At 38.0% G+C, this 23,929-nt stretch overlaps 1 protein-coding gene across 2 annotated transcripts in view; it reads right to left on the reverse strand.

Moving 5' to 3' along the window:
* The window catches only part of ETNK1 (ethanolamine kinase 1), a 62,643-nt gene extending 51,770 nt beyond the window's left edge, over positions 1–10,873 (reverse strand). The window contains exon 1 of one of the 2 annotated variants that reach the window (XM_032287363.1): positions 9,606–10,873. In XM_032287363.1, the coding sequence (XP_032143254.1) occupies positions 9,606–10,028 (423 nt within the window). In that variant the 5' untranslated portion in view covers positions 10,029–10,873. The remainder of the gene's footprint in view (positions 1–9,605) is intronic. The other variant, XM_032287366.1, reaches the window with a different exon arrangement.
* Between the last annotated feature and the right edge of the window lie 13,056 nt (positions 10,874–23,929).

The raw sequence follows: 23,929 nt of genomic DNA on the forward strand, positions 1-23,929 counted from the left end.
ATATCAAAAAGCATCAATACCTAAGGATAAATCAAATAAAGCATGTGAGATCTCTACAGTGAAAACTTCAAAAGTTTGAGAGAAATTAAAAACCTAAACAAATGGGATATAGTGTGCTTATTGATTTTAAGGTACAATATTGTTAAAAGAATTCACTTCTCCCCAAATTTATCTATTCATTCCACAAAACGCTAATCAAAAATTCTATCCAGTTTCTTTTATGGGAATTTCAAAATTGAGTATACAACTTTTATGGCAACTTAAAAAGTCACGAATAGTCAAGGCAATCTTTTTTTTTTTTTTTTTTTTTTTTTTTTGAGATGGAGTTTCGCTCTTGTTACCCAGGCTGGAGTGCAATGGTGCGATCTCGGCTCACCGCAACCTCCGCCTCCTGGGTTCAGGCAATTCTCCTACCTCAACCTCCTGAGTAGCTGGGATTACAGGCATGCACCACCATGCCCAGCTAATTTTTTGTATTTTTAGTAGAGACGGGGTTTCACCATGTTGACCAGGATGGTCTCGATCTCTTGACCTCGTGATCCACCCGCCTCGGCCTCCCAAAGGGCTGGGATTACAGGCTTGAGCCACCGCGCCCGGCCTAGTCAAGGCAATCTTAAAAGAACAAAGCTGGGGTCCTATACCCAAAGCCTATAATAACTACATCAAATACCAAGACCTGGAGTAATGACTGAGAGCAATCCACACAGAGCAGTACTGCTGCAGACCAAAAATAAAAAAAAGAACAGGCCAGGCACTGTGGCTCACGCCTGTAATCCCAGTAATTTGGGAGGCCAAGGCAGGCAGATCACTTGAGGCCAGGAGTTCGAGACCAGCCTGGCCAACATGGTGAAACCCCATCTCTACTAAATGTACAAATAAAAAAAAAAAATTAGCTGGGCATGGTGTTGGGTGCCAGTAATCCCAGCTACTCAGGAGGCTGAGGCAGGAGAATCCCTTGACCCCAGGAGACAAAGGCTGTAGTTGGCCAAGACTACGCCACTGCACTCCAGCCTCGGTGACATAGCAAAACTATGTCTCCAAAACAAAACAGAAGTCATAAACAGAACTACATATAATGCCACCTGACTTATGACAAAGGTGACACTCCAGTGGGGAAGTTTTTTCAACAAATGATACTGGATCAACTAACAGCCATTTGGAAAAAAAAAAAAGTATCATACCCTCCATCTCAAACCGTACATACATAGCAAAGTGTAAAATACTAAATAATAAAGCTTCTAGAAGAAAATAGGAATATCTTTATAACTTTGGCAGTGGAAAAGATCTCTTGTTCAAAACACAAAACATACTATCCATTAAAAAATTGAAAAATTCATCTTAAGGTTATCAAAAAACATTATTAAGAATGAAAGTGCAGTCAGGGGCAGTGGCTCACGCCTGTAATCCCAGCAATTTGGGAGGCCTAGGCAGGTGGATCACCTGAGGTCAGGAATTCAAGACCAGCCTGACCAATATGGAGGTGAAACCCCATCTCTACTAAAATTTAAAAAATTAGCCAGTCATGGTGGCATGCACCTATAATATTTCTAAAAGATGACTCATCTAGAATATATAAAGAACATCTACAAATCATTAAGAAAAAAAATCAGATAATCCAATAGAAAAATCAGCAGAAGGCTTTAACAGGCACCTCAAAATGGAACACATCAAAAAAACCAACACACACAGAAAAAAGATACACTAGTTGTAGACACAAGAGTGACTTTATTTTAAATGTTTATCTACCAAGGAACTTCTGACTACCTCTTGGGCAGGAATGCCTAAAAAATGTCTACCTGATGTATTACTCTTTCTGTAGAAATGCCTATTCACTGTAAGTTTCCCCCAAGACAACCCTTGATGCTAGGTTGCAGAAATTATAAGTTGTGACACCCATAGCCACCTACACATTCCTTCCAGAGCATGCACACTTTCCCCAAGATGTAAGCCCTGGGTCTGAGGGGAGGTGAGAAAGAGATCTACCTGTTTTGCAGCCACTCAAGACAACCCTTCTGTCTGTAAATTCCCCTAGTAAGTCACCCAAAACCAGAAAACTGGATTTGTCTGCCTCCTTTTTTGGTTTCTCAGCTCCTTCCACATTTAGAGGTCGCTTTGCATATATGGCCCTTTCACAAAACAGTAGTTATCAAGCATATGAAAATTATACCTGGAATAAGATACTCCAATACCCGCCAGAAAGAAAAAAAAAAAAAGAGAGAGACAATAGCAATTATTGGTAAAGACATAGCATAACTGAAACTCTCGCATGTTGCTGTTAGAAATATAAATAAGGACAACCACTTCAGAAAACTAAGAAAGTATCTAACAAAGCTGAAAATAAACAAACTAGATGACTCTGAAAGTCTACTTCTAGGTATCTACTTAACAGAAATGGATAGTCGTGTTTAAAAAAAGTGTATTTATAAGAAGCATAATCTGTGATGGCCAAAACACGAAAACAACCCAAGTGTCCATTAACAGTAGGAGACAAATAAATTGAGGTATATTCTTAAAATGGAATGGAAGTCAGTCATGGAAAAGAACTACGACCATATACACACGAAAAATCTCTTAAAATCTGGGCATATGCCAAACCAAAATTTTTAAAAAGACATGTTATTTCATATGATGCCATTAAATAAAATTCAAAAAGAGGCAAAACACTGACACAAGGCACAGTGGCTCACACCTGTAATCCCAGCACTTTGGGAAGCTGAGGCAAGAAGATCACTTGAGGCCAGGAGTTCAAGACCAGCCTGGTAACACAGCGAGATCACACCACTACAGAAAATTTAAAAATTAGGGAGGCATGGTGGCATGCACCTTTAGTCTCAGGTACTCTGGATGCTGATGTAGAAGGGATTGCTTGAGCTCAGAAGTACGAGGCTGCAGTGAGCTATCATAGTACCACTGCACTCCAGTCTGGATGACAGCACGAGACCCCATCTCTTAAAAAAAAAGAAGTAAAAATTAAAAAAATAAATAAATAATAACTAAGTCACATTATGGTTAACATGATTATCAAATATTAGGTTTGTGGCTATCAAAAATTATAGTCAATACCATTCAAACATGGGAAAATGTTTCTAAAGGGCTAATAAAAAAATATAAAATTATACATATGATTGCAACTATGTAAAATATGTTTAGGAGAGGTAGAAAGTAATAAACAAAAATAAAAGAGTTGTGAATAGAATATTGATGACAGGATATTTTTTTCCCTCCTATTCAATTTCAATATTATGGTACAACCTTTTAGTAAAACTAAATTATTTCATGTTCACGTGGTCTCTTGTACAAAGACCTTCATGCACTTATTATTTTCTCAGAGTACTTACTTTCAAAAAAGAACTAATTCAAAACATTCTATTTTGTTAATTAGGGGGAAAAAAAATCTGCTATTATGATTACCAGTGGAGGGAAGGAGAGATCAAGACTGAGAAGGAAAATGAAGGCACTAGGTTGCTGGAAATTAATTTTCTTTCCCTGGGTGGGTATATGTTTTACAATAATTTATGATTCATCCATTTTTCTGTATGTTTGCTGTATTTCACCATTTTTAAAAGAATGCTAAAAATGTATTTATAGCCAATCTGGTATATCAAAGAGTAAAATAACTCCTTAGAAAACAAAATAAAGAGAAACAGGACCTCTGATTTCTTAAGTAAAGGTCTTCTACTACTTCCTTATCTTTGTTACCCACCCCTTCCCCCACAAAAAAACATCTTAGTCTTCTTTCTTCCCTAACCTGTAATCAATTAATAAGTCCTCCACATTTATTTTCTGCAATGTAAAATCCGTACCTCATTTCCATCTTATCTGTCATAATCTGTGCCCCAGCACCTCTTGTTTGGACTAACACAACAGTGTCTCTCAAATTATTTCTCAGACTTTTTAAATGCAATACACAGGAAGAAATATATTTATCATTTGATATAATATGTATATAGATACTTTTATATAAAACTAAAGCACACTTCATAAAGGAATACTTACCTTATTACTTGCAAGGCTCTGATGTATCCCCTAATTTAACTTATTCTAACTCATCTTGTTAAACTGTAGTGGTCTCAAGACACTATATTGCTTTGGCATCCTATTAATATATGATAACCACCAGTTTCAAAACCAGTGTCCTAAGTAATCACTTATTTCCCAATTTAAAACATTTTCCTCAAACAACCCTCCTCTACATTGTTGCCTGTCACTTCTCTAATATGTGATATAATTCACCTGCTTAAAAACATCCTGGCTGGGTGCGGTGGCTCACATCTGTAATCCTAGCACTTTGGGAGGCCAAGATGGGTGGATCATTTGAGTTCTGCATTCGAGACCAGCCTGGCCAACATGGTAAAACCCAACTTTACTAAAAATACAAAAATTAGCTGGGCATGGTGGTGCATACCTGTAATCCTAGCTATTTGGGTATCCAAGGCATGAGAATCACTTGAACCTGGGAAGCAGAGGTTGCAGTGAGCTGAGATCGGGCCACTGCACTCTAGCCTGAGCAACAGAACAAAATTCTGTCTCAAAAAATATATAAAATCAAATACAAAAATAAAAACATCCAGTGGCTTCCCATGATGTCCTAAATGATGAGTAAGCTACTCACCAAGCTACTCAATCAAAGTCTAGCTTCATTGCCTTTGTGAGATAGTTTTCCTCACCCAGAAATGTTGCCCCTTTCAATGTGATCCAATCTATCTTTCAAATCTTAGTTCAGGTACCCCGACCTCTATGAAGCCTTCTGTTCTACATTCTTCCATGCCTACCTTGTGCTACAGTTAGCTGTAAAAGGACTCTTACGGAAAACTAGCATTATATATAGTACAAAAAAACATGTGTCAGAATTACTGATTTTAGGAGCTCACGATTCTCTCAGTTGGGATGGGAGAATTGGAAATGAGAGGTGGAGGAACGCAGTACCAAAACATGCTATGCATAATTGCAGGTATTTCACTTAATTCTCATGAGAATTTTTTCCAAGGTAATCCCATTTTACAGAGATTTTAAAACTTGCCAAGGGTTACAAATGGCTGGAAATAATATTCAAAAACCATCCCCTTTTCACATTATGCTCAGTCCCCCAAAAAAGGTGATGCAGTTTGCACAGTCCAAGTCACATGGCTATTATAAGTGAAAACAAAGTAGCACTGTAGGCTCCTGACTTCATAGTCACATCTTAATAAAATGCTTGGGAGCCTAACAAACATTTCATGTTCTTTATGGGAGTCTATTAAACATTACATACTTTATTATTCTAAAACATTGAATACAGGGAGGGAATAGAGAATAGAAAACTGGATATAACCAGTGATATTAAAAGTTACACTGAATATAAACTAAGATCCTTTATTTGTATCTACAGGACTCAAGATTCCCATACATTCTTAGAGAAAGTAAACTAATATACTGCTTACTTTTTTAATATATTTAAAAACTAACCATAACTTAATATATTATCTTACCTAAGACTTTTCAGAAGTTACTGCTTAAAGGAACAAACTCATTTTTTAAAAAACAGAAAAGAAAATCAATTATTATATTAGAGCACTAAAGGAAACATAACTTAATAGTGCAACTCTATAAATTTGGCTTTTCATTCTTCAAGATAAAGACCAATATAAAATATTAAGTATCAATATTAAGGGGATTATAGGTTTTTAATAGATTAGGTAACTACCTCCAACACTGTTAGAAAGAGGAAGGATATAAAAACTGCTGTGTAGCTACACAACCTAACAGAAATATTAGTTTCCATGATAGTATACGTATGCTTAAAAAATACCGTGAAAAGATTTTTTAAAACATGCATTCAAAAACATGCAAAAACCTGTAGTAAAGCAGAAAGAACAGTACATTTTTAAGCTTCTTGTGTAATCTTTGCATGTGAACAAAATTTGAATGGTCATTCCACAAACATTACATTGTTATAAGTTTCTAATTTGTCTTCCCCATCAGACTAGGAATTTCAAAGAGCAGATACTTGTTTTTTGATTCAAGCATCCAATATATAGCAGGTGCTCAGCAGCAATAATAATTATCGTGAAAGATAGCATTTATTTTACCCTCACAACAACCCATTGAGGCAGGAACAATTATTGGATCCATTTTACAGCTAAGGATACCGAGACAGGAAGTTTAATGATTTGACCAGGGTAACAAAGCTAGTGAAGTACAAAGTTTGGACTCAAAACCAGCACTGTATTCAAACCCCATGCTCTTGAGCAATGTAACATATTGTTATTGAAAAACTAAGTTGATATAGTTTTTTAACTATATAAGTACCATATAGCAAGCAATCTCATTTAGACCCCATAATAAGAATAAATACATTAGTTTTGTAATGTTAAATAATAATTATGGTTTTAATATCCTACCTATGAAGCCTTTGCCATTATCTACTATAGGTCCCAAGTAATGGAAAAATTCATAGTGACAAGTTAGTGAGAAAAACAACATTGCTTAACAGAAAGACCCTGAGAAAACATAACTGGAATATTCTAAACACTAATTCATCAGCTCTTTTAGAAGGAAAAACAATTTTAACAGTCCATTGAGAATTATTTTGGACCTGAGATCTGACTTGATTCTTTATTCCTTTAGACAATGACTATACAAAAAAAAAGTGTTAAAATCAAAAATCAAAATCTTCAAATAAGAGAATTGATACACAACAAAAGTCATTATCGTATAGGAAAACTGAAGTGATCCCTTTTTCCTAAAATGGTGTCAGATATGAAAAAAGTAATGCAAATTTATGTTCAAGGGAACTTTAAGGCAGAATCTTTCATGAGCCAAAGCTTTTAATAAATTAAATTTATACAGAAGCACCTTCCCTGCCTTAATCATAATATACAAACAAAACTCTTGGTCAAAGAACAGTAATTCATAAGATTGTTTCTCATCCCAGATCTGCCATTTGTAAATGGCAAAATCAGTTTCATTAACTATACAATATGCATTAACAGTACCATCTACATGTACCTTACAGGATAGCTGGGAGAATGCATGTGAAAGTGCTTTATAAACAGTAAGGTATGACTTAATACAAAGCACTGTGGCTGGTATTGTTGTGTTAGATTTACTCTGTCTATTCTGTTACTTTACTCCAAAAAAGTCACCACCTCCTTTATACTTGTTCTTTTAATCTAGTAAGAACAGGAATTCTATCTAAAATGAGATATATTATTCCATGTGCTCACAAGTTTTGAGCAAAGACTGGGCCTTCTATCATTTTTTTCTCTAATAATTAGTCTTTTTGCTTTTTTTTTTTTATTATTTTCTGGTATGTTCTGGATAGTTCAGCTTGCAGGAATGATCAATCACCAAATAAGTATTACTACCATAAGTTTCTAAAGTATGTTTAAAGTATAAACATACAAAAATATTAGAAAAAAACTGAGAAAAAAACTGGCTAAATACTGATATTTCACTGCTCTAAAATTACACTATAATCTGTTAACTATATGATAGATACTTCCCCTTCTGAAATGTGAGGTATGATTTTTATCTTTCTACTTCAAGGGAAATACAATAAAATTTCAAAAGAAAGTATTTCCATTGAGATTTACTAAAGAAATTCAGAAGCATCATGAAAGTAGAGTTGTAATGACCTAGAAAGCTAGGAGTCAGTTCTATTGAGTTGAAAGGTGAATAATCATCAATTCAGCTTAGCAGATGCTTTTACACCAGCTTTAGACCAAAGCTTTGCTTGCACATGGAGGGAATGTATTTCTAACTAATAATCGTCTTAGGGGAAAATAAATGGTAGTACTTACCTGCACTAACAAATATTAAAAATTCGGATTATAAACCCAAATGTCTTTAGGTTAAAAGCTGCTACACAGAAGCCAAGATTTAATCACACATAGTTACTTTCCAACAAGCAAAAATAGTAATGTCACTACATTTTGCCCTTTTTTACCTACATCCCGGCTTACTTCACCGAGTTTCACCTAAAAAAGAGATAGTGCCTACTTAATGGGTTGTATGGGCAACTAAGATAAAAAATATACATAAATTACTTAACCCCACAGTAGCTATCATTACTATTCTACAGACAAATACATAAAAGGAAATTACAGTCTTCAGAGCTTCAAACTTTGAAGTCGCTGCTTAAAAGTAATTGATTTGCCAATACTAGAGTTTACCAGGAAGTAGCAGCACTCTTTAATTAATGATCTGTTTCATGTATAACTGACTGCCAGAAAATAAATCATCTTACTAAATTTTAGAGCCTTATATAATAAAATACAAATAAATTAATAAACTAAACAAGTACTGAATTTCAATTTGGAAGACAGATTTCCTTTAAAGGAAATATATTTTTTTAATGACATAAAAATTATTTTGCATTCGCTATTTCCTATATATTCGGTTAACAAATATTCCCTTAAATTTCAAAATATATTGTCTAACAATTTTCTTTTCTAAAATATATGGGTCCTTTTGATCTGCTTAAAAACTCTTCTAGGCAATAGAACTGAAACTAACACATGAAAACCCAAGTGTCAGGAACTATTCTGGGCCCTAAGCACTGCTCATGTTTTATTCATCTTTGTATGGGTGGCTGGCTAGTTTAGCAAAGAATTTAGCAAATAAGTCAACAAATATTGGTGAATAAATTAGTCATTAAAACGAGGCAGATGATTTGGCTAATTCAAATGAATGTTCTTACATTATTGCTCAGATTTAGAACAAACCCCAAATATCCCAGCCTTGAAAATTACTGTTTTATGTTCGCAAGGAAAAAGAATAAAAAGAGATCTATTTTCCTATCTAGTTCAGAAACTAAAGTCAAATTAGAATTCAAAAAAAAATCATGTAGTGGAAATCATAACTTCCAAGTTACTAGAAAACTCCTAGAGTCTCAGGGATTTTTTTCCTCCCAATTTTTTCTCTATCTAGCAATACGGTGTCTCAGGAAAAGGAAACAGTCACAAGCCATTGCTCCTTCTAGTATCAGGTATTAATTTCACTAAGACGACTTTAATAATTCAGAAATATCGATTCAAACAAAACAATGTGAGTGTTGCTACCTAAGAACCGACCTAGCGATGCATGGTCGTGGTCATTACTTTGGGAAGAGAGTACTCTCGACAATCCGAGGGTTTGGGAAGACAAAACGCAGTGTGAGGCATCAATGAAAGCACATCGCCGGGGGAGGGGAGAGGAAGGAAAAGATCAGAGAGGATTAATGACTGCATTACTGGTGGGAGGGGAGGAGGTGACTTGGGCCAGGAGGCGACAACCCGTACAAGGGGAATGGAAAGATTAATTTTGCAGTGACCGTGGACTGGAGAGTGGGAGGAGGGGCAACTATCAACAGGAATCTCCCCCCTGTGGATGCGTGCGTCACTTACGCAGCCGCTTCGAGAAAGAGAAAATGTGCCCTCTGGTCAATCTCAATAAGCAACTGTGACAGGAAGGGGGAGTGACCTTCCTAAATGTGAGAGGAAATACGGGGTCACTCCCCAATGGACTTAGGGAGGAGCTGTTGCCCTAGGTCCTCCTCGGTCATCGGGGAACAGAGACGATAGTGGTGAGGACCCCCAGAACCGCGTGAGGGACAGAACAGACGCAGAGTGAGGTGTGGGCGTTACCTGCAGGGTCACCTCCTGGGGGTCCCAGTGAGGCCGCAGGTGTTGCAGGAGGCTCAGGGCCCCCTCCCGGCAGCGCTGCTCCTCCTGATCCTGAACAGTGACGTTCAGCTTGGGCACCTCCGGGGAGCCGGGAGGGACGTGGATGTAATTGGCCATGGCCCAGGCGACGGCGGAGACTACCACCACGACGACGGCGACGGCGACCACGAGAACGGCGGGCGCCGACAGACTGGTGGATCCTTCCGTCCCGGGGCGCCCTCGCGGGAGGGCTGGGGGCGCTCGGACGGGCGGGCGAGCGACAGGAGAACGTCTGGAGGCGGCACTGTCGCCGATCCGGGTCTGGACAGCAGCTGAACTGAGCCGTGGCCGCTGTCGGGGAAAACTCCCGTTGTCGGCGCTGGACCGCGGGCGGCCGCGGAGCATGCCGGGGCTGGCCTGACGCTGGCGTCACGCGCGGGGCGGGGCCTGCGCTGCGTCAGGGGGCCGAGGCGGGGTTTCTCGCCTCCGGTCACAATGGGACAACTGCTCTGCGCGGGGCTTGTCGGTCTGCGGTTAGCACACACCCATTCCTGCGAACTGCTGGTCTGGAAAGGGGGGGCTGCTTCTCAGGAATGAGCTTGAGCCCAGCCAAGCCCCGCAAGGCATTGAAGCTTTAGCTTACATGATCCGAATGGTCGTGGGCCTCTGGGCTCAAGTTACGACCGAATTTTTCTGGGACACGTTCTGAAATAATCTCAGGATCACTCTCCGAACTTGGCCTGAGTCTAGGCAAGCAGTGTTACTCGGTTGCCTTGATCTTGGAGCTGCTGTGTACTGGGGACCGCAAACTAGTTGAGTTAACTATATTCCCATTAGCAGTATACGGGATCACAGTACTCGGGACTAGCTGAGTTCAGATATTTGGGTAAGACAACTGCCTTCAGAAGTTATTTGTGGAGTAAGATGTTCGACCATACAGAGACTTATGCGAAGCCGGGAAGAACAGGGTAGAGTCTGGTATAAAGAAGAAAGGGAAGAAAAGGAATAGTTTTGAGGCTTAGCACTAGAACTACTCGGTGTCTGTGCCAGGGTACCCCAAGAGGGCCTCGAAACCTTGCGTCTCAGTGCCTTACAGGGAATGGTAGAAACTGGATAATCGTTAAGTAAGGTATTGGGGCCTCCTAATTTTCCTTTTTCATAGAGGAAAATGGGCTGGGAGTCCCTACAGCACTTAGTACTTGATGAATACATATGTTAGTAGTAAATAAAACCCTTAACTGCACTGAGTTTAATTAACATTCAGAGTGTTTAATTGCTTCACTAGCATTAAGTCTACATTCTGATTGTTCAGAAAGAACTTACTTACCTTTGTAATTCACAAAATAATTACTTCACGGATAACAGTAAACTTCCTAAACTAAAAACGGGTGGAAATGGAGCTTTATAATACAGCAAAGAACATTTTTCAAGTTTTGGTTTCTTTTCTTGCTTCCCTCCCTCCCTCCCTTCCTTCCTTCCCTTTCTTTTTGAGACGGAGCCTCGGAGCCTCGCTCTGTCGCCCAGGCTGGAGTGCAATGGTGCAGTCTCCACTGACTGCAACCTCCACCTTTCGGGCTCAAACGATTCTCCTGCCTCAACCTCCCTAGTAATGGGATTACAGACGTGTGCCATCACGCCCAGAAAATTTTTGTATTTTTAGTAGAGAGGGGGGTTTCACTATGTTGGCGAGGCTGGTCTCGAACTCCTGACCTCAGGTGATCCACCCACCTTGGCCTCCCAAAGTACTGGGATTACAGGCGTGAACCATTGCGCCAGGCCAGATTTAGGCCATAATTTTCTACCAGAAACTTTAGATTGTGTGTTCCTTGCACTTTGGGGAGAAATCACTATACTAATAATTTCACATTTCAGATAGTATCTCTTGTATTTTTGTATAAATTGTATTTTTTATTAAGCAGTTGACATTTTAAGAATTTTAAAGCTATATTTTGTAACTGTAAAATAATTTAATTGAAAATGATGTTGGAAACTACACTAGTTTGTAATGGTAAATAAGAATCCATTAACAAATAGAAGAAAAAAAAACAACTGTTAGGTACTTGAGAACAAAAGTAAGAAAAAATGTACAGGATCCATGGATAAAATTAATGGAGAAATAAGCCATATTCATCAATGAGAAAAGATTAATATAAAGGCCTCAGTTCTCCCTGAACTAATCATTGTATATAATGCAATCCCAGTTTAAATCTAAAAAGAGTTTTTTTTACTGAACCTTGTTAAAGTGACATTGAAATTCATATCAAAACTTAAGGTCCAAGAAAACCACTGCAATTGGGGAGAGGGAGATGGGGACAGATAGGATTAGGGAATAAATTGGGAGGACCCTTCCCACCAGGATTTATTATATATTGGTTTAGGTATGGACAAATAAACCGCTAGAACATAAAAAAGACCTGGAACAAAACTTACACACATATGAGAACTTTGCATATAACAAAATTAGCATTAAAAATTAGTGAGAAAGTCTGGACTGAGCAATGAACAGTAGTGGTACAATTGCTTTTTGTATGAGAAAAAAATTTGATCCCTCCCTCTTATTATGTATAAAAATTAATTTGGGGAAGATTAAAAACCTAAATGTTAAAAAGGAAACTTTAAACATGTGCAAGAAATGTCAATTCTTATCAACCTGATCTACAGATTCAATTCTAATTACCCCAGGTTAGTTATGCTGTAGATTGTCAGCTTAAACAGATAAACCAGTTCCAATGTTTATCTGCAAAGCCACAAGAGCCAGAATAGCCAAAACAATATTAAAGAAAAATGAAGTCATAAAACACACAGACAGACTTGAAGACAGTATAGCTGAGTACGGTGGCTCATGCCTGTAATCCCAGCATTTTGGGAAGCTGAGGTGGGAGGTTTGCTTGAGCCCAGGAGTTCAGGACCAGCCTGGGCAATGCAGTGAGACTTCATGTCTCAAAAAAAAATTAATTAGCCAGGTGTGGTTGTGCATACCTGTAGTCACAGCTATTCAGGTGGCTGAGACAGGAGGATTGCCTGAGCCCAAGAGATTGAGGCTGCAGTGAGCCATGATCAAGTCACTGCACTCAAGTGTGGGCAACAGAACGAGACTTTGCCAAAAAAGCAAAAGGAAAAATAAATGTATAAGCTGCAGTAATTAAGAGAGGGTAGTATTGAGGCAGAGGAGGGTAGATCACTTGGGGTCAGTTTTTTTTAATTTAAGACCAGCCTAGCAAACTAGTGAAACCCTGTCTCTACTAAAAATACAAACATTAGCAGGGCATGGTGGCAGGCACCTGTAATCTCAGCTACTCAGGAGGCTAAGGCAGTAGAATCACTTGAACCCAGGGTACAGAGGTTGCAATGAACCAAGATTGCACCACTGCACTTCAGCCTGGGCTACAGAGGAAGACAAAATATGAAAATGATTAGATGGATGGATAGTTAGATCAATAGATCATTAGATGTTAGATAGACAAATAGGAATGAATTATAGCAGAATATAGATGACAAATTGAACATATGCATCTACTTATGCACATATTCAGGAGGCAACAGGGACCCTAGAAGTCAAAAATGAAGCACTTATTCAGGAAACCCAAAAGCCCTTCTGGTTAGTTGAGTTCTCTATCTCCTCTCTCCACCTGTTTTTACCTCTCTTCTGTTTCTAATTATACGTTTTTGCTTCCTCATGATTTCTGCCTACTGGCTTCTTTTCATGTGTTTTCCTATGATTTAGATCTTACTCAAAAGTTGTTTCCTTGGGGGGACCTTTCCATCCAGCACTTCCCTTATCAAAATAACCTGTTGTTGTTTTTTTTAAATATATCATGAAACAATGTGAGTTACCTTGAAATCAATGTATTCACTTTTTTTTTCAGCAAAAAGCAAAAGTTTATTAAGCACAGTAACACTCCCAGAGAGGGGAGAACATGCTGATCTATGTGAAATGAGATCAGCCGAAATCAATGTATTTCTTTTATTTACCTTATTAGTGTCCCTCTTATATATTAGAATGTTAGTGCCAGGAAAGCAGAGCCACAGCTTGTCTATTGCCACATTTCCACTGCCTACAATAGTGCCTAGAACATAAAAGATAATAAATGCTTAAGCTCACCTAATTAGTCCTGAAACAATATCAGTCTCACATAAGAATAGCCCTCAGCCAGGGGTTGTATCCGCTGATCACCATAACTCACTATGCTGAAATCACCTGCCTGACCATTTCCTAGGCCACTGGCCAGCCCATTAGTTACCTTTGAGTATGGAAAAAAACCTTAGCTACAGTGTGTCAGTAAAATAGTCCAGCATCTTGCAACATATGTCGAGAGAATATAACATAGCTATGAAGATACAATATTATTTTGAAGTATCCAACACATTTAATAGTCCCTCTTCCATACTTCTCATGACATTGGGACCCTCCAATACCTGGAATGTCCTGCCTCCTATGTCTGCTTCTTAAACTCTCACTCATCCTCCAAAGCTTAACTCGCCAGCAGTCTTCTTCATGGAGCTTATCTGGATTTTCCTAGTCCAAATTTACTTCTCCCTTTTATATATCTGTTAAAACACCTACAAAATTCTGCCTCATGACACCCACATTGTGAATTTAAGTCATAATGATTATGCCACGTATAAAAGACTAGAAAAGCTGTTCCTAACTTGTTACATAATGAGCATTTGTGTGAGGGAATGAAAGGATCACTGAATATAACCCCAGGGGTGCTCTGGTTGTTACATGACAAGGGTCCGGATTCAGACTCCAAGAGAGGGTTCCTGGATCTCATGCAAAAAATAATTCAGGATCACTCTGCTGTGCAAAGTCGAAGCAAGTTTATTAATAAAGTAAAGGAATAAAAGAATGGCTATTCCATAGAGAGAGCAGCTCCAGGGGCTGCTGGTTGCCTACTTTTATGGTTATTTCTTGATGATATGTTAAACAAGGTGTGGATTATTCATGCCTCCTCTTTTTAGACCATATAGGATAACTTCCTGACATTGTCATCACATTTGTAAACTGTCCTGGTACTGGTGGGAGTGTAGCAGTGAGGATGACCAGAGGTCACTCTCATGGCCATTTTGGTTTTGGTTGGTTTAGGCTGGCTCCTTTACTGCAACCTGTTTTATCAGCCATTCCTCATGTTTCTTCTGAGCAGCAGTGAGAGATCACTGGTTGGTTTACAGGAATAAGCAGGGTTAGTCTAAATTGCAGAAACAAAAACAACTGATGAGACTAGAATTTAATAACAAGTGTACCACAGTTTTTGAAACATATTTACTTTCTCCAGTTTCCCATTTTTACTAAAGACAAATTATGGTAAGGCCAATTTGCTTTATTATAATTGGCCTGGTTATTTGCCTAAACTGCAGCAAGAATACTTATTTGCCATATAGGCTTTTTAACTGGCTCTGATGGAACTTTGTTCCATAAGGAATCTCAGATACGACATTTTTAGAGCCAAGTCCTGCCATGGGTTTGTACCCTTAAATACCTGAGTTGATTAAAATCCTTTCCTTTTGGGGTCCCAATATAACTTGGGACTCCTGAACCTGAGAGAAAGTAACATTCTTTACTTACCACAGATCAGAAACTCTGTACAAGGGACTGTGTAGGCAAGGTATGAGGCCAGTTCCCCAAAGGACTTTTATCAGCTTTACGAGTGAAATATAACTGATTTCTCCAATTGTGTTCCATTGCAAAAGAAAATTGAGTCTTGGCCAGGCGCAGTGGCTCACGCCTATAATCCCAGCACTTTGGGAGGCCGAGGCGGGTGGATCATGAGGTCAAGAGATCGAGACCATCCTGGTCAACAAGGTGAAACCCCGTCTCTACTAAAAAAATACAAAAATTAGCTGGGCATGATGGTGCGTGCCTGTAGTCCCAGCTACTCAGGAGGCTGAGGTAGGAGAATTGCCTGAACCCAGGAGGCGGAGGTTGCAGTGAGCTGAGATCGTGCCATTGCACTCCAGTCTGGGCAACAACAGCGAAACTCCGTCTCAAAAAAAAAAAAAAAAAAGAAAGAAAGAAAGAAAGAAAACTGAGTCTTATTGCACTTATGCAAATAATCACATTGCCATCAGTTAAGAATACTCACAAATAGTCTCCAAATTCTGGATAAATCGGGTAAAGAGAAACAAATATGCTCCAAATGTTACTCAAAGCAGTATAGTTTACTCACTTGCTACAAGCTGTGAAAAGCTGAAAAGTTTTCTTGACTCTGGAATACAAAACAAAGGATAAGCAATATTTTAAGCAAAAAGTCAAAAAGATTACTTCTGTTTGTTATTGGTTTTGTTGACTCCTGTTTTGCTTGATATCCATGAACATTTTAGCTCTCTATGAGAGTTCTGAAAGTTGTTTCCTCTATTTTAATGTCACAATTTCCAAAGTTATCAGAAACCTGCATTTAAGAATACCTGTTAGAGTTTTATAGTGGATTATAAGCCATCTTTTAAAGAGGGCTAAAATGAGACAAAAATTGTCTGTGGATGACAAAATATCTTAGGACAGCCACAGTCAAAAACATGACTGACAATGAAATTTTGTTTACCTCTGTGGCACATAATGATTTTATGTAACAATTATAGCTACTGATAACATACACTAAGCCATATTAGAATTATAGAAGTTTCCCATAATTTTGGAACATATACTAATAACACATTTATACAAATACAGCCCAAAGAAAACTAAACAGCATTTCATATATGATAATGCTTCCTATATAACTTTTATACCAAATAAGCCAAATATCACTGTTGCATTAGTACATTATTGATGTCAAACCAAACTCAACTCTTAATAAAACCTTATCAATAAATGTATTTAATTTTAATCAGTTTAACCATAGGTAAGATTTTCATAAACCTTTTATAACCCTTTATAACTTTTTGTTAAAGAGGAGATCATAAGCAGCTTTTTCCTTTAAGGAAAACCTATTGGACCAAGCATGGTGGCTCATGCCTGTAATCCCAACACTTTGGGAGGCTGAGGTGGGGGGATGGCCTGAGGTCAGGAGTTCGAGACCAGCCTGACCAACATGATGAAACCTCATCTCTACTAGAAATACAAAAACTAGCCAGGTATGGTGTTGTGTGCCTCTCGGGAGGCTGAGACAGGAGGATCATTTGAACCCAAGAAGCTGAGGTTGCATTGAGCCAAAATCACACCACTGCAGTCCGGCCTGGGCAACAGAGTGAGACGCTGCCAAAAAAAAAAAAAAAAAAAAAAAAAAAACTATTATGCTTTTATTCCAATGTTTAATTTTTAGAAACACTGAATAATACCCTTTTAACTTTAGCCAATGTCCACACAGAGTTTTTTTACAGGATTAATTTTTCATGAACCATTAGATTTTTTTCTTTCTTAAAACAATGCTTTAACACTTTAATCTAGGCAGAAAAAAATTCACCTTCCCATGACTTCTTACAGTCTTTCACCGAAAACATATTTTACTTTCTTTAGATACCATGCATGTAAAATTATTTCTTTGTAGTTTTAATTACATCTTATAATGTTAACTTTTAGCAACTTCTATTTCTGATGAAAACCTTGGTAAACCTGAGATTTTAATTATGTACTAGGTGTGGAGCCTAGCCTAAGACACACCAGGCAGAAGTGCATATAAAAGCTGACTCTCCAGCACAGCTAGGGGGTGTGGCTAACACTACATGTCCCCAGGCCTTACCTTATTTAAGCAGGCAAGTTGTACAGTAAGTGTCATAGGGGCATTGTATGAATCATTTAGGAGACCTAACAACCTTTGAATTGTACATTTCTTGCATAAATTCCCTTTCACGAATCCTTTCATGAGATACACAGGCCATCAGAGACATTATTTAACTTTCTGACTTGCCCTAAACTCCTTCCTTTTAAACAACCAGTCATTTTACTTTAAGACAAGAATTTACCATACAAGATCCTTTCTGATATAAAAATCTCTTTCTTTATAATCTTCTTTGTATAGCTAGGGTGCATGGCAAATTACATGTGTCCACAGGCCTTATCTAGAATCTAATGGCTTTAAGGTAGGTAAATTGAACAATTTTCAAAGCCTAAGAAGCAGTTTATGACCTTAAAGTATTTAGTAAACTTAATATCCGACCTGCGTAATTTAGACCAATGTCTTTATTTTCCCAATAATTTTAAACTGTCTTTAGTTCCCAAAGATTACTTAAGTCACATGAACTAAAAGGCATTATACTTTTAAATTTTCTGATAAAATACTTGATTTAAGTTCTTATTATTTTTAAACTAATTAAAGCTCTTTCATATGTAAGCATCACACACATAATGCATATAAATACATAGACAGAAGATAAAGGATCATACCCTAGGCCAGAAATTGAACCCTGAACCCAGGCTGCCATTTTGAAAAGTGAAACCATGGTCACATGGTTACAGAGAGAGAGAGAAGCCAGAAATCTGACTGGCAAGAAGGTCTTTCCTTTTGCCTGCATACCAGGCCTCTGAGTTCCCTTTTCCTGAGCAGCCCTAGTGTCCCAGCTGGCTGCACACAGCCCTAGGGGCCAAGCCACTACACAAAAGAAAATTATCTTTTTCTGTTCTGACCAGAGCAAAATACACGTAACAAAACATAGACATTAGCCACTCTTCTTAGCACCCACTATTAAACTTGAAAGGCTTAAACTTGCCCTTAGTTAGGCCCCCTCATGGTTAATTCAACCTCTGACCAGAAGTTTCAACATGTGGTCTCTGGGCAAGATGGTCACCCTGAATAATAGAGAAGATAAGAAAGAGAAAGGAGAGAAAGAAAAGCATTGCCTGTGGCAGGGTGGGAAAGGCACAATGATCACGGAGGCCAGAGAAAGACCCACCCATGGCAGCAACACTGAAAAGTTCACGTGGCTGCTGCCAGTCGAGTAGGGATCTTTTCCAGCAGTCCTAACAGCTCTCAAGTTTCTCCTTTTAGGAAGGAGAATGCTCCCCATGTCACACAAACCTGTAAATGCCTAATCCTATTACCCACAGCTGTTAGCAAAGAGTGCAACGCACATTAATCCAAAGAGAATAGCAGTTAACATCCCACAGTGCCAAACCTGTTCTTAGCCAAGAGAGATTTTATTGAGAGGGGCCTCTAATCCCCTAAATCTTAGAAGGGACTCTAACCCTCCTAAGTCAGACCTCCAACCCAAGGTCTCTCAAGCATCCTTGACTTTCATTAAGAAGGGCCTCTAACTCACTCTGTCTTAGGAGAGACTCCAACTCCCCTAAGTCAGGCCTCTAACCCAATCCCATTCTTTGTACAGGTACCTCACCACTTACCCAAAGTCATCCAATCACTGCTGCAGACTATTTCCTTTGGGTTGGTTGGTGGGGGGAGAGTTCTTAAGTATTGTCCCTTCAAGATTTTGCCAGAAAGATGTTACAGGACCCCAACACTTACCCAAAGGTAGCTGTTGGGTCAGGGTTTCTGCGCTATAGTCCCTTCTGTGGTCACCATGAATATGTTACAGGACAGGGGTCTGTATCCAGACCCCAAAGAGAGTTCTTGGATCTTGTGCAAGAAAGAATTCAGGGCTCAGGGTTAGTCTGCAGTGTAAAGTGAAAGCAAGTTTATTCAATAAAGAAATTGAAGAACAGCTACTTCATAGAGCATCCCTGAAGGCTGCTGTTTGCCCATTTTTATGGTTATGTTTTGATGATATGCTAAACAAAGGGTAGATTACTCATGCCTCCCCTTTTTAGACCATATGGGGTAACTCCCTGATGTTGCCATGGCATTTGTAAACTGCCATGGTGCTGATGGGAGGGTGGCAGTAAGGACAACCAGAGATCATTCTTGTTGTCATTTTGGTTTGGAGGAGTTTAGGCCAGATCCTTTACTGCAAACTGTTTTATCAGCAAGGTCTGTATGACCTGTATTTTGTGCCGACCTCCTATTTTATCCTGTGACTTAGAATGCCTTAACCATCTGGGAATGCAGCCCAGCAGGTTTCAGCCTCATTTTACCCAGCTCCTATTTAAGATGGATTGGTTCTGTTTCACATGCCTTTGACATGGTCATAAATGTTTTAATTACAATGGGATTAGATTTAGTTACCAGAGTAACAACATAAAGGATTTGCAGAAAAAAATATTCTGTGAAACAAGATTATGTAGGCATGTCTAACAGCTAGATCATCCACCAAATTGCAAACATGTTTAAAATGAAATCATTCTTGTACAACTCATAGAAAATCAGTTAATTCATGTCGTTCTAGAGTGAACTGAATATTCAGGAATTAAAAACATCTGTGATACCAGACTTCAAGGACAAGCATGCTCTACACCATCTCCTATGAAAACAAGGGAAAAAGAAGGCCACTATGAACTTAGATTTTCAGAAATGCATGTTGAAATGAGGCTGTCCCAATTCTGCACTTTTCAACTAAAATAAACTAAGGAATCTGGTCGTCTATAAAACTGCTGCAGCAACTACATTAATCATCTAAGAAAGGCTTGCTACTTATTTGTGTGCTCAGTTATAACACTTAATATTTAACTCTATGCAACCCGCCTCTTGGTCCTTATTGTATCTTGTCCTTTTTTTTGTATTTCTAGAACTAAACGTTATAAATTATAGAGTTTGAGATCAGCCTGGGCAACATAGTAAGACCCCATCTCTACAAAAAATAAATAAATTAACCGAATATGGCCATAGCGCAAACCTAGATTTCTAACTGCATGGAAGGCTGAGCTGGGAGGGTTGCTTGAACCCAGGAGATTGAGGCTGCAGTGAGCCGGCATTGTGCCAGCCTGTGTGACAGAGTAAGGTCCTTTTTAAAAATAATAATGATAATGATTACTTTTCACAGATTTTGGTAAAGTTGATTTAGTAATCAATGTTATTTAAGTGCTAGTAGTAAAAAAATTCAAAAGTGCTGATACTTCATCATAATTATATAAATACCAAATATATGCATATATATTTGCATATATAAATACAAACATTCTAAATATACATTTATACATATTTATATATTATACATATATAATATAATGCACATATGTATTTTATATTATGTATGTACATAATATATAAATATGTTCATATGTAGGTATATATAATATTCTAAATATATATGTATATAACAAATATAAATGTACCTCAGTGGCAAATATATCACTCTAAAGATGAAAAAAGCAGATACATAGCTTGCTTAACTATTGGAGTTTTCTTAATCCATTTTCCCCCAGGACTTAGGTGATGATTGGCATTTAGTAGGCACTTCATAATTAATTGTTGAATGATAAAATAGGTGACAGACTAAATATGTTCTGCATTATGGTTTAAAAATTGTTTTCAGACTCTACGCTGAATTGAATTAACAGTCTTTATTGTTTTACTGCCATTCCAGCTTTCCCCCAAATGCATGTAATCACTTTAACACCAATTCCTAAAGTAAACTTTTAATATCTTTATACCTATCTGGTTCTTATGAAGAAAGTTTCTTTGAATATCTTTATACCTATTTGGTTCTTTGAAGAAAGAATTTCAGAGCAATTATGTGTAGCCACAAACTACAAAAGGCTAATGCCTACTGCTTGTGTGACTGCAGTATATGAAAGAAACACAAGAACCATTTTCTACAGCTTCAGATTCTATGTGGCTTTGCTCCAAAGGATGTATTTTTTTTTTTTTTCCTTGGGACGGAGTTTCGCTCTTGTTACCCAGGCTGGAGTGCAATGGTGCGATCTCGGCTCACCGCAACCTCTGCCTCCTGGGTTCAGGCAATTCTCCTGCCTCAGCCTCCTGAGTAGCTGGGATTACAGGCACGCGCCACCATGCCCAGCTAATTTTTTGTATTTTTAGTAGAGACGGGGTTTCACCGTGTTGACCAGGATGGTCTCGATCTCTTGACCTCGTGATCCACCCGCCTCGGCCTCCCAAAGCGCTGGGATTACAGGCTTGAGCCACTGCGCCCGGCCCAAAGGATGTAATTTTTTAAGGACTTTCTCATTCTGTAGAGATGTAGTGAAGGGGATTAAAAGGAGGTGAGCTTTGTAATTAGACAGCCCTGCTGTTGAATTTGAGCAATTTATTTCATTTCTTCTAATCTCAGTATCCTCATCTCTGTTGTTATCACTGCAAAACTGTAGCAAAACAGTGATAGCAGAGATACAGAGAAGATTTAAACAGATGATTATCAAGTCTTTGAAATAATGCCTGGTGCCAGTAAGGGCTCAAATATGTTTAGAGCCCATATTATTAAATATTTATCTTGCTTAAATAAAATGGTTCATAATAGCTATTATTGCATGAGTTATGTTGTTATTATTAGGTAGTAGAAGGAGGTAAAAGACATTCTTAATTTAAAACAGGGAAATTGTTCCAATGTTTAAGCCCTAGTTAGTTCTGAATCCAGAACTTCAAAATCTAGAACTAAGATAAAACTTTGGGATCTGCCTAACCCAATGATGCTTTTCTCTTCTTTCTTTGGGGTAGGTTTATCAGAGGCTAGAGAGGAATATGCTGGGGAAAAAGTAAAGAGAATATCAAGGACCTACTTTCTCTGATCCTTTGTTATCTACTAAGTGTGCTCACGTTACTCTCCTTTTGTTCCCATTGTATATTTTAAAGCTGCTATGAGTAACATGACCTGGAAAGAGAGCACTAGCAAGGAATGAGGAGTGATATAGTGACTGGCGGCTCAGAGATCATGTCTACAAGTCACCTAAAACCATTGCAGATACAGGGAGATTGGCTGTTATGAATTTGGAGGATTTCTGGTTGTGAAGACTCTGATGATTGCTAAGGAGTAAAATAAAATACTAGTGTGTTTTATATATACATATATATATATATATAAAGTAGCCCTATGAATTATAAACTGGCAAGATAAACTAGGATGCCCCAGTAACCACTAGATGACAGACTATCAAGAAATCCAGTAATAACCATTCAAAAGAGTTTAAAGTACAGCGAGGAAAAATCCTGATGGCTTTAAAAGAATAAAGCCTACTGTACTAATTAATTGACTTTTATGACACTGTTAGACCATTAGTAACAATGAGGAAACATTGGATTTGATCTATTTGAACTTTGGTAAGACATGATTCTTTTTTTGTCAACATATTAAAACCATATGGTCTAGAATCCAGTATTATACATTAAAAAACTGAGTGGAAATCTTATCCAAATGGTTCACAGTACTACTGCTGCTGAAATTTACTAAATAGGGCTATTTAAGGATCAGTCCAAGGGATTTTTAATATACTCATATGTGACAAGGATGATACATTTTGCAAAAAACCGTAGGAGCTTTTACCCACTCATACACCTCTGAGTCAGTGCTTAGAAACAGTAATTGCCAAACTGAGGTACACCTTCTTGACCCAAAACCATATGTCTGAAACAAATATGTAAAGGGGTGCCCAAACACAGACTTCAGATGGAAAAAATAAAAAAGTGGAGGAGAAGAAAGAAAGGCAGAGCAGTGAAAAACCTAAATAATATAAAATGTCCTAATTAACTATAAAAGGAATACAAAACGTATGTATTTAGATACAAATTGAGTCTTTTAATGTTAATTATTTCTTGAGTTGATCACAAAAAATAATAAATGATAAAAACACTACACAAGACAAATAATAAAAAAAACTAAATTATCAACCTGAGGGTGAAAAAAAGAACCAAATATTATGAAGCAAATGAATATTCTTCTAAATAAAAACTGAGTCAAAAGGAAACTTAAAATATATTGTATTAAGCCATTTTTGCATTACTATAAAGAAATATTTGAGCCTGGGTAATTTATAAAGAAATGAGATTTAATTGGCTCACAGTTCTGTGGGCTTTACAGGAAGCAGGATGCTGGCATCTGCTCGGCTTCTAAGGGAGTTCTCATCAAGCTTACAATTATGGTGGAAGGTGAAGGGGGAACAGGCACATCACATGTTGAAAGCAGGTGAAAGTGAGAAAGAGTGGAATGAGGAGGTGCCACACACTTTTAAATGACCAGATATCATGTGAATGTAAAGTGAGAACTGACTTATCACCAATGGGATGGCCCAGGCTGTTCATCAGGGATCCATTGCCACGTCCAAACTCCTGCTGCCAGGCCTCACCTCCAGCATTGGAAATTAAATTTCAACATGAGATTTAGCTGGGGGCAAATATTCAAACTATACATACATTAAAACTATTTTAAAATCTATTGATATGAGAACTATACACAAAAATGGGCTATTGCTAAAGTAGAACTTTTTTATTACCAGAATAGAAAAAGATAAAATAAGCACTGTGCTTAACATTTAAAAAATACTGGGGCTGGCTCACACTTGTAATCCCAGCACTTTGGGAGGCTAAGGAGGT

The sequence above is a fragment of the Sapajus apella genome, unplaced genomic scaffold (genome assembly GCF_009761245.1).
Source record: "Sapajus apella isolate SASKATOON/1434 unplaced genomic scaffold, GSC_monkey_1.0 scaffold2, whole genome shotgun sequence".
Lineage (NCBI taxonomy): Eukaryota > Metazoa > Chordata > Mammalia > Primates > Cebidae > Sapajus > Sapajus apella.